The 17,844-nt window shown below is 37.1% G+C and overlaps 1 protein-coding gene across 12 annotated transcripts in view; it reads right to left on the minus strand.

Moving 5' to 3' along the window:
* Positions 1 to 7,674: 7,674 nt before the first annotated feature.
* The window catches only part of PTGFR (prostaglandin F receptor), a 53,929-nt gene continuing 43,759 nt past the window's right edge, over positions 7,675 to 17,844 (minus strand). For all 12 annotated transcript variants that reach the window (XM_084528248.1, XM_084528254.1, XM_084528257.1 and 9 more), the window contains one exon: positions 7,675 to 10,031. In XM_084528248.1, coding sequence (XP_084384374.1) covers positions 9,726 to 10,031 — 306 coding nt within the window. In that variant the 3' untranslated portion in view covers positions 7,675 to 9,725. The remainder of the gene's footprint in view (positions 10,032 to 17,844) is intronic.

Below are 17,844 nucleotides of genomic sequence, written 5' to 3' on the forward strand. Positions count from 1 at the left end.
TATGCTGATGTGGTAAGTGATTTTCCATCATTGGGATGTTGGTATTTCCATACGTCATGTAGGGCTTTTTTTTTTTCTCTTCCTTTTTCAAAACATCACCCTCCTAAATTAGTTACAGTGAGAAGAATAATTCTTAATAAAGTATGCAAGCTAGAAGAATCATTCCTTCTTAATTACAGCAAAAAAACAGTTCATGCTTGATGAACTGAAGGGTTTTAGAAAGGAAAGCAACCATTTTTTATATATGAATGATGCTAACTTTCACTTGACAATTACCTTTCATTTGTTGGAAAATAGAAATTATTGGAATTAAGATTAAGGGTTCATATGAGAAACCTGTTTCTCCCTCATACGTACTGGCAAATCATCAACTGCATTAACTTCATATCACTGAAAGCATATAAACAATTTCTTGAGAAATAAGCTATTTCCCAAGAAGACATTCATGTGAGCAGAAATACATCAGCCAAATATGGTGAAATGTGAACATTTATTTGGAAGTGAAATGAAGTAGTGAGCGATATTTAGTGAGATTATCTTGTGTCAAGTTGCAAGCTATTTGGTGGAAATCATTTAAAAATATATTAGTATTTCTTCAAACACAGAATGATTTACTGTAGCTCTGTTGAACTTTCTAGAACTGAAAACTGTTCCATCAAATTCAGTGTGAACTTTGCCAATAAATTCAAGAAGAACAGGCCTACAGTAAGCATACCAAATAAAATGTAGTATTAAACATTATAAACACTTTAAAACCACTTTACTGGTCCTGTTGAACTGAACCAATAAAACACCAAAACGTAAGAATGATAGTCTTTCACTCAAGTGGTTTAATGGTTTCTTGGAAGAGGAGATTACTGAAAGGATGTGTACAAAGAATTATATTTTTGTATAAAAATATAAATACTTGTATAAAAGACATGCATGAGAATAGTTTATTCAGGTTTGAAGGCTAAATCATCCAAAACACTATCCTTCCTTCTGGTCATTAGCTCCTACTTATGCACAATAGAAAGCTTACCCACAAACAGGTGCAGAGGCAATGTTGATATGACACACAAAACATATCCCTGAGATTCAATTATAATGTTTTGATTTAGCAAACAGACAGCAGTAGATAATCAAAAGTAGTTATTCCTCTTAAATAGATTGTTTTATAATTTATATTTAAACTTAAATAATTTTACTTTAAAATTGACTGCATATTTTTTCATGGATTTTCTGTATTTTCCAAGACACCTTCCCATTTGTACAATATGAGGCCTTGCATGTTTCTGTAAAAGCAGGAGATGGAAGATCACTGAAATAGTAAGATGTTATTTATATCTTGTCAGATTCATACACTTCAGACCTTTTAAATGAGATGCCAAAGGACTATTTGATGGCTATTTTCTAAAGCTCTCAGTGAGAAGAAAACATCTCTTTATTACAGTTTTTCCCACCAAGCTTTCACCATTACCTTTCCAAATGCTGTTAGTCTGCTAGTTTTTAATTCTACTGATGATAGCACAGCAGGAGAAATTATCTCCTGATTAAATGTATTTGCATACAACATGTGGACACATTTGGGGAAGATAAACCTGTATTTTATTTTACAGCATATAAAATTTTATATTGCCTCCACATTCTCTTAAAAATCACCCCTTCTCTTCTGGGAGAGAATGCAAAACTATAAATAAACAATTTTAATGGCCTCTGCTAAGTTTTAAAAGCTTAAATGTGCAATCAAGAAAGATATTGGGTTTGGACCACTTTAAACTGAAATTAAAAGAGATAACTGCTCATCTCCCACAGTAGCAGACATCATAGGCTGAAATAATGGATAACTACAAAGAACTTCAGACATCAGAAGTTATGGAGAATACCAAAGATTTTATTAGAATGAACAAATTTGTTGTCAGAGTAAGCCCAGCAACCAGAAATTCAGTTTCATCAGACATATATATAGATGAGAGAATAAGCTGTACTGATGATGAGCCTGACTTGGGACACGTGGCTGAGAAGTTGTGCAACATGAAATAATTTAGGTTGGAAGTGATCCTGGAGGTCATTGTGCCCAACCTTCTATTCAGAGCAAGCCATGCTTTGAAGATTAGTATCACCTTGTGCTTTTGAAACATGTTTTTTGATACAGCATCCTGGAGTTTAACACCATGGCAATAGAAATCTTGCCCACCACTGAGGGGCTGGTAACAGCCAACACAGAACAGCCAAGGGCATGAGATATTCTGTCTCCACTGCAATGGAAAAATACCAGAGAAAAAAAGGAGCAAATAACAACAGAGGTCACATCACTCACATACCAGGTGAATGTACCAAGTTCAAGGTCTCATATTCACCAATGGGCTTTGTTGTCATGAGTTAAGCAATAAATAGACCCCAGGGCTCAGCATGATTTTCTGTTGAGGAATGAGCACTCTGGCCACACATTGCAGAATCATGTTCCTGCCCTGCTGTGGGCTCAGTCACACTGGTTTGTGTAAACCAGAATATCTTCACAGATGTTGCGTGTCAGGGTGTCAATTTACCATTTTAGGAAGTGGGTGATGAATTGCTTCAAGCAATTGTGGATTAAAGTTCTGCCTTCTTCATCTTTCCCTCATGATTGTTTTGTAGACCAGAAGGAGCAGCAGATAGAATGTGGTATTTCAGGCATCTGGGGAACTCAGTGGATGAAAACTAAGGCACACTAGAAATTACAGTTTACTGCTTTTTTTTTTTTTTTTTTTTTTTTCCTGATATGATATTTAGACTTTACCACTTGTCCGACTAATGATACAAAATTTTCACTCTAGGCTGCTTTGGCATAGACTCTCCTGTTGGACTGTTGGAGTCCTTGCTTCTACACAGGTATTTTCAGTGTGTCTGAAGCAAAAATACAACTGAAATATGTAATCCAAAGAAGAAAATTTTTCAGATTACAAGTATCTGAATTTATGACTGATGATAATAGAACTTAAAGCATTTTTCCTATGCTGGATTCAGAAGAAAGTAAAGATACACAGAAACTTTTGCTGGGAATTGTAGACATAGTAGTAAAGTTTTTCTGATAACAAATTTTAGCTGCAAGTATTTTAACTTGTCAAACTACTACTGGCAGTAGATTAGAAAAAAAAGAAAGAAAAAAAGAAAGAAAAGAAATGGAATTATCTTTGCAAACTTCTGTAGCTAGTATTTATTTTGCAACCATGGTGCTGAAATTAAACAGTTAGACAGATACATGTTTATGTTCCTGTGACCTCACACTTTTTTGTTGTTGTTTAAGAAAAAAAAAAAAAAAAAGAGAGAAAAAAAAAAATCCATTGAAGTGTTACTAAGAAACAAAGCCTTAATGTATCTATGCTGTCTTTAACTTATCATAATTATAAATTTTTTGTTTAATTGCATCTGAAATGAAACTTTTCATATTTAACCATTATTGAATCACTTCAGACATCATGTTGTTTGCAGTAAACAGAAGAAAATAAAGCAGAAGTGAGGTTCAACATCCGGTGTGTTCAACATCCAGTCTCAATATCTGGAGTTGCTGAAATGTTTACTGGCAGCCATTTTCCCCTCAGAAGGAGGGTCAGTTCTATTATTACGAACTGCTTGCAAAACAATTGTGATTAACTAGTTACTTGGTATTTCGGTGTTACAAATGTTTTTGGTTTATCTCTTATATATTATATTCATTATTAAATAAATATTCAGGCTCTCTGATCAGAGCCCTTTCTCTGATCATAACAGATCATTTCTCAGTTGCACTGCCTACCTCTTCTAAATAGAAATCATCTCTAAAAAGTCATCAGACTTCTACACTTCTCCAGAGCTGAATGCAGTTCTTCTCCTATGGTATTTCTCTACAGATAAATAAATAGACAGAAAAATGTTGATGTTGTTTTGTAATGGAAAGAGCATGGAGAACAGAAGAAAGGGAAATATTCATGTCTATGTTCTGCTGTCCTGCTAAGATCACATCCTTTCTGCACACTCCCTGTCAGTTCAATAGCTCAGATCTCTTAAAGGGAAGCCTGCTAGTAATGGTGTGTACTCATCCATAGCATTTAAGTTACTTGAATATGGAACTGTGGGCCATGAACATATGTTGTATCTATCTGCATAAAAGCAGAGCACCAGCTGCACTACAGGCCAGACCACAAACTGTTTCGATTCACCAGACACTATTAAAAAGAAAAAGTGAGGAAAAGTATGGACTACTTACTAGGAAGGTGTATTGCTTTCACATCAGTAGGTAGCGCAGCATCAACATGCTGCTCTCTCACACACGCTCCTCAGCAGGACAGGGGAAACAAAATGATGAAAAAAAGCTCATGAGTTGAGATAAGGACAAAGAGATCACTCACCAGTTACAGTCACAGGCAAAACAGACACAGCATAAGAGAGATTAATGTAATTTATTGCCTAGTGCTAACAGACTAGAACAGTGTGAATTAAAAGCAAACTAAAAACACCTTCCTCCCCCATCCACCCACTTCTACATCCTCCCCCCAAGGGGAATGAGGAATGGTGGCTGTGGTCAGTCCATAACACTTCATCTCTGTCATTCTTTCACGGTCCCTCTCTGCCCCTGCTCCAAGTGGGTTCCCTCCCATTGGATGCCGTCCTTCCTGAACTGATCCTGTAGGGGCTGCCCACAGGCAGCAGCTCTTCAAGAACTGCTCCAATATGAGCAGTTATGGAGCAATATGCTCCAGTACCATGGGGTCCATCCATCAGGAGCAAACTGTTCCAGCACGGGTCCTCCACGGGCAGCATCTCCCCCCAGACTCCCTGCTCCTGCATGGGCTCCTCTCCACGGGCTGCAGCTCTGGCTGGGGGCCTGCTCCTGCAGGGGCTCTCCATGGGCTGCAGTCTCCACTGGTTGCAGCGATGCAACCAGTATCACTCACTGGCTCAGTGATAGTGAGCAGTGGGTCCCTTTTAGAGCACAGACATGGGGCATCTGCTGGGCTCTGCTCACAGAGGCCACCTCTGCAGTCCCCCAAAAATCTTGCCACATAAGCCCAAGACAAAGGACAAGTAAAATGAATGGGGAAAGTCTGCAACAGTAATTGCCTTTTTTGGCCTCCACAAGAAGAAAGTAATCATCACCTAATTAGTGTAAATAAGCTTGGAAAAGCCTGAAGAAAGAATGAGTTAATGAACATGTGAAGAATTTAAGAATTTTGCAATGATAAGTAAACATAGGACCTGCTCACCAGCCTGATCTCCTCCCACCAAAGGCATGGGTTCACAAAACAGGGAACATCTGCCCTGTGGGGGAAGTCTCATAGCCCTTTCCTGTGCTGCTGGCTTCCCCCTACACACCCTTCACCTCTCCCTTGCACTATTTCTAGTAGTGCAGAGCAATTCACTGTAGAATTCAATTGTAGAGCAATTCAAATCACTATGCCTGTAAACAGCTACTCCTTTTTTTTTTTTTTTTTTTGTCATTTTTGCAAGTTCAGTCACCACACAGTGCAGTCGAAGCTTAAGTATCAGTGCAAAGGAAGCAGTGGCAGCACATGGCCACGTCTCATCTTCCCAGCCATAGCTCAGCCAGCTTACTCCAAAAGTGCCCCAGGAGCCCAAGAAGCTGACAGAATGGCAGCCTGGCAAATATCTTGGGGCAGAGGCAATCTCTTACTTGACAGTCTGAATTGTTGTATTTATAACAGAAAAGACCTCCCACTGAAGCATCCATCTGGAGGTACAAGCGATCACATAAGACTGTGTTGTGATGGTGGTTGCTCCATGTACCAAATTGAATATGACATTTTCCCCATTGTTTACCCAGCTCCAGTGTCTAAGCCTAGAAGCCATAAGACACACAATACCTGTCACCAACAGTTCCCACATTGCTGTATCCACTGATAAGCAGCAACCCACTACTGAAAATTCATTTATTTGAGAACAATGGGCATGTTATTACTGAACCACTCAAAACAGTATTAACATGCAGTAGTTTCCACCTGAGGTACACACTCATATCGTCATTTGGACAATGGGTTTGGAACTCATAAATTTTTTTCTTTGCTGTTATTCCAAATCACAAAGCAGTAAATTCACTGTTATCTTAAGTTAACTACTCATATTGAATAGCCCATCTTCATCTTTGTAATAGCACTACACTGGCAGTATTTAAGAGATCTTACCAAGTATTAAAATTAACTCACATTCAGCAGGAAAACATAGTCTGTCCAATGAATAAACAGTTCCTTCAATATAATGCAACCAGATTGAATTGGAAGTCATAATTTACCACAATCAGAGAAGTTTTGTCATTTTCAGTGCTGGCAGATCATAGAAGTTGAAAACAAAAACAAAAAAAAAAAAAGCACCTGAAGTATTTAGGAAGCAAAATACATCATCACAGGTGTTGTAAATTCCTTTGGGTGCTTTCCTAAGTATCCAAGTGTTGAGAATTAAATATCATGCTAATATGCTAATATTTACAGTTGATCAGAGGTGTGCTGTGTTACCAGTACAACCCTGGAGAAGCATACCAGCAGGTGAGGCATATCTCAAAGGTCCTAACACTTTGCCCTAAAGGATCCCCACAGCTACAGAATCAGTACCTATTGTTTATTAGTGATCCTGAAATAATTCCTAACATTTCAGACTAAGGTAACAATCAAATAAAAATACCTACATACAAATATCTGGGGGAAAAAAAGAAGAAAAAAAAAAAAAAAAAAAAGGCAAGATATAGAAAGGTGGACATTTTGCCTCAAGAATCAGATTTTAAGACCTTGAACCTTGCTCTCTGTCTATGTACACCACAAACAAGCTACAGGTATTTGTCTAATCTCAGTGATGAGCAACCTGTTACTGATGCCTTCTTTGCCTCAGCAGGCTGATTCAGCCTAGGCTGAGACCTTGTTTCGGGATAATGTACTGCCTTATATAGCCTACCCTTTCTTAAGCTCCCTATTAGATTAAAATATTCTCCCACCTTGAGGATTTCCTCAGTCATTAGTCAGAAATAAGATTCACTTTCAACCCAGCAGACTGCCCCTGCCTGCTCTGGAAGCACTAATTACTGCCCAGCAGTGAACAGGCAGCCAGCAACTGCTCACGTCGGCAGCCAGCCACTGCAGAGATCATTGGCACATTGTGAGGCAGCCTGCCCTTTTCTTCCTTCCTGGGCAATACTCAAACCCTACTGTGAAGCTGTCCTGTTTTTTGCTGTTGTGGTGTGGGGTTTTTGTTTGTTTCTTTTGTTGTTGTTTATACGTATATAATATATAAACATTTATAATATATAAACATTTATTATTTATATATATATATAACTTTGAGACAAAACACTAGCAGCAAAACTAACTTTTTTTTTTTCAGGATTCATAGTGTACATGAGACTAATCACAATCCATGTAACATGTTGGCAGCAATTTGAATACAAACACTTCTATTTGCATTTTCTAAGTATGGATCATCAGAACTTGACCTTGTTTACCTCAGACCACTGATTGTACTGGGCTACTTACATGAAAATGAAATGTACGAACATTCAGGCCTCCTATTTATATCCTCACTGTCCTCTGTTCTACTTTCACAGTTTTTCTGCTGTCAAAGTTGTGAATGGCACTGGTCAGCTTGAATCCACTGTAGGTGGGGGTTGTAGTAAAGCTTATGTTTAGCAACATAGGTTCTCTTTTTGTCATATTAAAAAAATCATAACTCTCAAGATACAGTTTGATAACTTTAATGAGGCTCTGCAATTTACATTCAGTATGTTATAGTACACAAAATATAATAAATCACATATACATATAAACTTTTTGTTTGTTTGTTTTACAAGTTAACCATTACGGACTACACAAGCTACATTTATTCACATAACAAAATGGAACATTGATGAGCTTCATTCACTGATCAAACACCTCAACAATTTACGAGCCAACATTTTTCTGCAGCTGCTAAAACAACTATCTTCCTTAAAGAACAAATAATTTATGTCAATAGATACACTGGCATCACATTCTACAAAATCAAAAGGCCAAATTGAGCACTGACTGAATACTCCCAGATTTCAGCAGAACACACAAGAAGCAACAGTGCTGAGCTTATACCAGCATCAAATGTGTACACATTTTATGAACTATGTGATTGACAAAATAAATCACAAATTCCTTAGGGTAAATAAAGCCATTTCATTTCATTACATGTTTATTTCACCCATATTTTTTTAACCTTTTTAAAATAAAAAGGAAATAACTTTTAAAACAAAAAATGAATTATTTAAATCATTTATTTTCTGACTCAAACTATTCTCATAAACAACATGAATTTGTAGTTAGTGAATAGTTTTGGTCTCTCAAACAGTCTTCTTGGTGAATCAATTTTTAACTACTTAGTCCACATACATCAACAATTTGCAAATGTTGTTACTTGAAGTTAAGTAGGTAAAAATAACATTAGACATTTCTATATGAAAATAATCCTTCTGCTACAACGTCTCTGATACTGATAATTTTGCTTCTAAAGAAAGTACAGTCACAAAAGCCAACACTTCTTTTAGCAGCATTAGAGGAGCAGGGTATAGTCCTGTGTAAAGTCCTTGTAATTTTCTGACACCTTCAAATATACTAAATGTACTCAGCACTTCAGACACATACCCTGCAAACACTGAGTATGCAGTTTGCTTTCATAAACAGAAACCACAATCACAGCGCAGTTCCCTGTAGAGCTGCTCATTTGTTCACACAATTATTTCACATGAGACACACATGACCTTTTACTAATGGAGCCTTACAAGGTACCCCTTATGAGCATTTCAATATACATATTACGAAAACCCTTCAAGAAATTTTCTTCAATTTAGGGAAAAAAAAAAAAAAAAAAAAAAAAAAAAAAAAAAAAAAGCCCTACTCTTTATACAGGCTAACCACAGCTTTATTCTGTTAATTTCAACAAAATGTATTGAAAAGGCTTAAAACTCACCAATAAAACAAAAAATGTAACTGCAAGCAAGCTGAGTTGATCTGCTTCTAACTGTGTTCCCACAGGGAACCTAAAATTTTATCAGTGATTGGAAAGGAACACTTACACTGATGATGTTTGCAGCTCTCCCAAATACTCACGCAACGGTAAATAATTAGGAGGTCAAGTCAAGGAACCAAGCAAACTAGATCATTTAGTACACTGGCCAGAAGCAAAACATCTTTTCTACATTCAACTGGAAAATTCCTTGCTTATAAGCAAAGAATACCCTTAGGTAAAAGGATGATACACTTTACCCTAGGAAGCAGTGACTTTGCAAAGGATTTGGGGGTATTACTGGTAGGTAAAGCTACCCCCTTTAAAAAAACACCTTGGAGATCATTTTCTCACTTTTATGTTTTCTTAAGAATCCTGCTAAGGTAAAGGACTCGGTAGGGGTCACTATAAGGAACCCTGTTCACTTTAGTACCTGGAAGTGAAAAATCCAGGATGATCTATCATTCTACAACCAGTTTTGGAAGGGATGTATGCTAAAGTGAATTAAAACATTCAAGCATATCTGTTGGAGTAACAATGTCAAACAGGTAAGCAACAAGAGCAAATCACTTACAATTCAAAACAAATGCCAAACCACTGAGCCTTAGAATTCATTGTAAGGTATTGCCCGTGTATGAGCACTAATTCCATGCTAGCGTTAGGTCAGAGGTTGGACTCGATGATCTTGAGGTCTCTTCCAATCTAGAAATTCTCTGTGTGTGATTCTGTGTGTGTGATCTCTTCTTACACCATAGTTAACTTTATTGCCCTGTAGAACTGAGTGGCTGTAGATTTATTTGTTTGGAACTTACTGGTGACTCAGATATTGCTGCAACCTTTAAAGAATTCTTGATGGAGCTGAGCTCCCACATGTGTAAGTTTATGATGTGCATGCCACAACATCCCCTCGTGATCTTGTACAGGTTTTTAAGTACAGCTTTCCGGAGAAGAATGTACACCCAGGGATCTAAAATCTGATTCCATGTTGCCATTCGGAGAGCGAAAAGTATTGTTTCACAGGTCTCCTTTGAACGACTTGCATTTATCCCAATTCTGGCCATTGTCACCTGAAAATGGAACATTTTAAAATTATATTAAAAAAATAAAATAAAAAAATACATCAAGTGAGCATGCAAATAAGTGAAATAATTTCAACATTATCTCTAATATTCACGCCTTAATAAGACTGATCCAGGGCTGGGTTTTTTCAAGGATAGAGGCCACTGTTAGATCAGGACGTTTTTACAAATGGTATTTACTTTTTCACATTTTCCAAGCCTGCATAAAGAATGCAGCACCTTGATTTTATCAAGAAGATTCATACATTTTAAGCTGCAACATAACAAATTTTATTTACACCAGAGAAATACGAGGTTCAGAGGTTTCTAGGAAAATTTAAGCCATGGTGACAAAGACTACCAATAACCCTCTTCTTCCAATGGAGCTACTGAGGGTCTCATTCACCTGTAGAGGCAAAGAAAATGCTGCAACACATGGACAGACATCCACCACCCCTTTAGTTTCCCAGTCCAGCTCAGCAGGATTACTTGTGGCGGAGGATACCCAACAGCTACACCAGCCAAGTACAGCTCTGTAAGCCATGTCTGGCACCCACCTTTGCAGGGCTGCAGCCTGATCTTTGAAACACCAGCCCTACACACAATACTGGGGCTCCTGCCCCACAGAGACCTCTTTTGTAGACTTGCCACCACTGAGGTTTTGTAACCTGAGTTCATGCATGAAGAAAGCCTGACTGTGCAATGCCAGGAATCTGCCAGACAATGGTAAATTATCTCTCTCTATTATTAATGTTAAAAGCACAAGAAGACTTTTTTGGTAGAAAGATGAAACGCTGTGAGGCTTTCAGTTCCAAAGCATTTAAAGTGATACAGTTAAGTAACTAAGAAATTAGATATTTTACAACTGATGTTATGAGTATACTGATTTATTGTGTGACAAGAGGTAGGGCCAGTCTGTACAAGTGCAGAATACTATTTTCCCAAAGAAACACCGTAGGGAAAAAAAATGAATGAAGAGATAAAGAGAAAAAAATATTGCTTAGTTGTTTTTTTTTGCTAAGCAAACCTATTTTTACTTCTTTAAAATGATTCTCTAGGTCCTGTTTGTAGCTTGCAGGTTACCACATCTAGGTATAAACTTCCATAGGGGAGTAGAGTGAATGCATAAAAGACTGTACTTAGTTAAGGATTTGGTTAAGCATTTCTATATGGACATCTGTCATGGCAGAGAAGAGAGCCCACAGAATATTTCTAGGGAAGCTGGTAAGACTGGCAGAGGCACAGCTGGGAACCGGTGCGAGGAGGAGGAGGAATGTCTGAGCACCATGCCAACACAAACAGCTACAAGTCAGTTCCCTGAATCTGCTTTTCACCCCACAACCATTGGGTGCATTCCTCTCTGACATCAGCAGACCACCCAGACTTGGACAACTCCTTTGGCTTCTGCACAGGATGCTTTCTCAGGACAGTCCTGCATTTTATTTATTAGAGGCCCAATACCACAAACCAAACTCAGACGGAGTACTCCTTTCTCATGAAAGTAGGACTGGGCAGCAAATAACAGCACAACAGGGTTCAGACCAACATCCTCATCTGATATATTGGATGCTTGGTTTAATACAGATATCTAGCTTCCTAATCTGCTGCTTGATGTTTCTGTGGGTACTTCAAAATTCCATTTGTTCTTCTTCTCTTGCATTCTGCAAACTTAATAACTGCCAAATCCAAATGAATTAGAATTCATTTGGAATTAATTTCAGTGCCTGGAAGAGGAAGCAGCAGAAGTTGCCGTTTAAGAGTAGCTCCATCTGCAATTTGAAAAACTATCGTCGTCTTACATGTTTTCTAGGAAACTTGAGAGATTCCTTTCTATTTAGTATTTGTCACCTCTAAATGAATCTATTCATTTTCTGTTCAACTTGATTATGTATTACCTTAAAGTGCTATCTAATGATAAGATAATTTGATACATAATTTTATGGATTCTGATAAGTGGATAAGCTTCATCCAGGACATTTAAGTCACTTCTTGTGAATACTGGATGTGCACAAAACAATGTATTTGAGTACATGTAGAAAATAGAAACCACAGCTTATTTACATAGCTAATGATTAAGCAAGTCAGCTGTGAATCCCAGTACTGGAAGTATTGAGATAAAATGTTAAAAAAAAATTGTTTCATACAGTAAGTTTTTTCTAAAATTATTTGGGAGTGTAATTCAGAAATTAGAAACTGTTTCCTTTTTTATTTCTATCACTAAAATCAATAGAAAATATTATCCCAACTTTTTAAGTTCTGTGAGGCTGACATTTCTATATAGGCCTGGAATAAGACAGAGAATCTCAGTCAAGCTCCAAGCATGGGTGATTCCTAAGTATTTTTATCCTAAAACACTTGTGCCAGAGCAGCAGCAGTGACAGAGATGTCACCATCACATCATCTCTGGCTATGAAGTGAAATAGCTTTTCTGTTCCTCCAAGCAACTTGCACTGTCCTGGGAGCTCCTCCACATCTGAGACAACACATAAGACTCCAGTCAAATAAAGCCGACTGCACACAAAGAGAGGAGAAAGAGGGGAACATGTCTTGCTACAGCAGCTTTTCTAAAAAAACATCTGATGATTTGTAGAACAAACCCTAAACTCTAGCTGAAGAGGGTTAGAATGAAGCAAGGTCAATATAAATTATTTATATCACACTTTCATATTCATCATTATTTAATTTCACTTTCAAGTCATTTTAAAACTATGAATGATAAAAAGGCTTAATACACTACCATCTCTTTAAAGTGTTTCACTGAATCAAAACATTCAGACAGTCTGTATTTGCTCCCTGGGTGCGAGAAAGTTGTTACTGAACTGGCACAAGTCACCAGCTCAGGAATGGGAACCAGAGCTTGCTGCAATGCTAAGCCAATTTATGAGAGCAGGACCTCCTCTGAAGGCACAGAAATGTATTATTTCTTCTTATTTGACTAATACCACTCAATAATTAGTTCAAAGTGGAGAAACCAATTCAAATAATGATGTGCTTTTCTCCTTTTCTGCAGGTCCATCAGGTTAGTATGATTAAGGAATTGTGTTGTTTGTAGACAGCAGTACACAAGTGGGAAGAAGGAAGAGGCACAACAGGATAGCATCACATCTGGTTGCCTTTGATCTCTACAGCTGACTGTAATATCCATGCAGATCCAGCAGCATGACTCAAAAAGTTAATCCTGTGATGGTAAATAATAAATGTAACTCATGACATTTTCTAACATATTTAGAACTGTAAAAATCCAAATAGCGTTTTGCTGAGTTATACAATGTTTATAAGAATACAGCTGTAATACTTCTCCCTGGCTTATGAAAAAAAAAAAAAAAGTATCACATGATATAACCAATACAATTCAAAAACTTTCTTCAGGAAAGTAACAATGAAAGCATCAGTGAAACACATTGACTTTTTAAACCAAGGCCAGCTTGTAAGATACAAAGTTACTCTGATTCATGTTGGTCTTTGCTAGTTTAAGGTAAGACCTGAGAATTCCCTATCCCTATAAATAAATATAAAGAAGTCCAAATTTGTGTCAGGCAAGGACTTGACATTAAACTTCTCCATTCTTTTTTTTTTTAACCTCTTAGGTTTCACTAAAACCAAAGCTTACTTTGCAGGTTCCAAAAAGTCAGATGGAAAAGTTTTAAAAACATTTTGAAATCATTGACTTCTACAACTGCATCTACCATCAGAGAACTGTCACTTCCCTTAGAGACAGAGCTCAGTGCAACAAACTTAAAAAAAAAAATAATAACTCCAGTGTTTCACACCACTCTCCAAATATAAACAGAATGTCTTTAATTTCCCTTCCAATTGGATTTCAATTAGATGAGAACAACTAACAAACTAAATGGCAGTGCTGCTTAGTCACATTCCTGTTAATACTCAAGGACAGCCAGTCAAAACAAGAAGCAGACTTTAAAGCTAGTTAGGAAATAAGGCAAAGTGTAGAACTACTTTGATGCACTTCAGCTCATAAGCTCTAAATCCATGTTCTATCCTTGACTTCAGGAAATTGGATAAAAAACCGTCACCAAGAGATTGATACGGAAAGCAGAGCAGACAGGCAATTCTTGTTATTTGCAAACAAATATCAGAAATTCTCTTCCTCTGTAGGTCAACCTCTAGTCTCCATTTCTCTGTGGGAACCTTGCAGACCCTCCTAAACCTCTTCCTCTTTCTTTGGATTCCAGTTAAAGCATTTCTGAGAATTTCCATCAATGTAGGGAAGTCCATTTTTTTTCCCAGTATTTGCAGAGTACTTTTATCACTGCCATCAATGCCTATGTTGAACCCAGAGGTGCACGTCCCCTTCTCCTAAACCACACAGGTGGTATTCTGACTGTGTTCCTCTCCATGGATACAAAAGCATATTTAATTTTGTATTTAATTATAACAAAATAAAAATAGTAAATAATAATAATAATAATTTTGAACTTCCAGAAGTTTTTGGAACTTCCATTATTCATACATGCACACATGCACTGTGGATGTTTGCTATCCAGAAGCTCAGCTCCATCTGACTTTGCTCTATAATCACTCCTTGCTGAAGACATTCAGTTCTTCTGGGCTTTCCACTCTCCTCAATCAGGCTCAGGTCTGCAGACTTACAAGTTTATCACATTCTATTACTGTGCCATTAGAGTCAGTGGGATAATTTCTCCATCTGTGTTTTTACAGCTTCATGCAAAATGTTTATGTATGACAATATAATTTCTGAGTAAACATTTGGAAACATCATTTGAAATGAGATTTTTATGTATGCAAGACTTTATCAAAATTACTGAACAAAATATAAAGTGCCATGACATTATACTCACTCTTTATATTTTATTAACTGCCTTTGGCATGATCATGTCCTATATAAGGCAAAAATGCAATTATGAAGTAAGCTTCATAAAAAGAAGGATTTTGGTGTGCACAAGCTAGAAAGCATTAACTGAAATTTGAGCTTTTATATTCTGACAACTTTTCCTTTGGAGGCTGCATCTCTTTTACAGTAATATATATTCAGCTTGGGCTCGAACAAAAGATTCCAGGCCACTTCTTCGTTTCTCCAAAAGAATCCAGATAATTTCAATCTGGGATTGATGGTTCTTTTTCCTTCTCTCCTTTCCTCCTCCTCAAAATTACAAATATTTTGCTTCAACTAGCTGACAATGTAATTACTCTAGCAGCTTAATTGATTAACTTATCTGAACAGAGAGAACAATGAATATGGATAGGGAAAAGTTTAGCACTGAAAAGAATAAATGAAATAATGAAAAATTATGAATATATTATTATTATATTAAATAATAATTGAATAATAATTTTAATAATAATTTCGTTATTATTAAAATAATGAAAAATGAAATTTCACTTCATAATGAAAAGACATAGTATCCATATCAAAGTCAAATAAACAAGCTGTTTCTTGAGCTGCATATTTTAAAGCTACAAAAAAGCCTGCCTCCATAGGGCAAATAATGTATCGCTGCCTAACAAGACATATAACAAAAATCTCTTGCACAGAAAATACATTTTACAGATAAAATGAAAATATTCTTTACTCAGTAACACTGGAACTTTACAGGACAACTGCTATGTCTTCTGGGACCAGAAAACAATAGAGTATTTCTAATAAAGACCATCCTGAGGGGAAAAAAAATCTAACAAAATAAGTATTTAGAGTAAAGACTATATGTATTCAAAATCCAGCCATTATTCCATTAGGGTCAATTGGGAAAAGCTTCAAAGCCAGGAACTAGCATATCACTTCTTTTGTACTCTCTGCTTTTTCAGGTTTTCACATGCATTTGGAAAATAATCACATTTTTATTGGTTAAATAAATATTCTGTTTTGGAAGGAAGGAAGGAAGAATGACAACACTTAATATTGTGGAGGAGGGAGAGAGTTGTGTAAATACAGAAAAATGAGACAGTATACAACCTATAGGAGGAAAAAAGAGCTGCAGAGATTCACAATTATAGAATGAATTCAGCATTTAACTACTGTAATGCACAGGATCAAATCCATGGCTTAGAAGCGGACTGACGTTTCCAACATTACTACACTGTTACTTTTGTCTAACAATCCAAGAATTAGGCTGAATTCTCCAAGGATTCCTTGGACTCATCACTCCATGGTTTCAGAGGAATGGCATATACACACAGGCTTTCAAGGCAAATACCACTAAAACAAAAGATATCCATACATACTAGAAGCATGATAAGAAGGGATTCCACAGTGAGTCAGTCACACCACACAGTGGCCTCTTCACCTCTTCTAGAGCTCAGACATGCAGTGGCATTGAAGTGTCATTATGCCTGCAATACCTCAAGTAATGACAAATCTAAGAAAGAAATGAACTTGTCTACCAGTTAAGTTAGACCTTCAGGTTAATAGTCTGAGAAATCACAGTGCTGATTACACAGGTGTTGGGGAAAAGAAAGAAAAAAAAATGTTAACTTGTAATTATATTTTATGCATGTTTATGTTTACGATATGTACAGCATATCCAGTGGAGAAAAAATAGATCTTTTTAAATACAGACTGGAGTACTTGTTGTTTAATGACTTGTACTATCTGATTTGCAATATTTGCAGATCTGGCTGGAGGCAAAAGAAGATGTGGTATGTTCCCTTATTCCTACAAAAAAATATGTAACTTTACTAAAGCAACTTATTCTATATACATGTATCACTCTGTAGAAGTGCACTGACAAGCTATGAACTGAAATATCAGTGCTAATGAATTAGTATTACATTTACCAAGTTGGAAAGTTTAATTTTGAATATTTTTATTTTTACTTTTGGCAAATAAATTATAAGGGATTTCTGTGCAGTTGGATGACCTTTAAGGTGGAGATAGAAGAAAAAAAATTCTAATCTCCATTTAAGAGTGATTTATTTCTCACTACTTCTGCAAACCCATGCTCCTGGTAAACGTACATGACTATTAAGTACATTCATTTATATTTCTAACACACTAATACATTGCAAACCCTAAAACAAATTGCTATCACTTATATGGACCCTTACCTACTTCCTGCTTCATCTCCTTGTTTTAACACCATTCTGCACACTGGGGAAGATGGGAATGCAGCTGTCCACATCCCCACTGGAGCAACAGTCTTCCTCCCCACATCCTCACATCTTAATGTTGGTCATAACTTGGGTGCTGAGGTTGGTCACAGGCAGACTTGCTACATCCTTTACATCCTCACTCCCGTAACTTCGGGTTGGCCATGCCGCACAGGCACAGTGAGCTAGCATGTGGTTCAAGCCACCTGAGACAGCTGGCAGCACGTGGGACTGGGATGGCAAGCAGCTGGAGATCAGTCATTAACTTCTGGTTCTCCAGTGACAAATTCTTAGTGTCTGGGAATCTACTAGTGAGGCCCTATTTTCTTTAAAAACTGTTTTGGACATATTTCACAGCATCTGAAGCTTCAGCTTCTTGCAGGCAATCATGCAGAAACAGCTCCAGTGCTGTTGAAACCTGTGCTTTGGCACACACAGCTCTTCATGGGGTTCATAAAAAAGAGGCACTAAGAAAGAGCTTAGAGCTGCTCTCCACTCCTCTCCTGCTCTGTTTGCAAAAGATAAATAGGAATCCTTCAGCAGGAGGCAGTGCTTTACCTCCAAGACAGCTCAGGTTCATTCACCTCATCAGCAGTTTCACCTCATTCAATAGGAGAATAAATCCAAAAGAATGAACTGCAATTCCTCAAACTTCACTGTAACTACTGGTGTAAATGATTTTGGCAGTGTTCTGCTACCTGACCATTACGATATGCAAGATTCACAGATCCCAACATGGTATTGTGCTCCTGTTCTG

The sequence above is a fragment of the Aythya ferina genome, assembly GCF_964211825.1.
Source record: "Aythya ferina genome assembly, chromosome: 8".
Classification (NCBI taxonomy): Eukaryota; Metazoa; Chordata; class Aves; order Anseriformes; family Anatidae; genus Aythya; species Aythya ferina.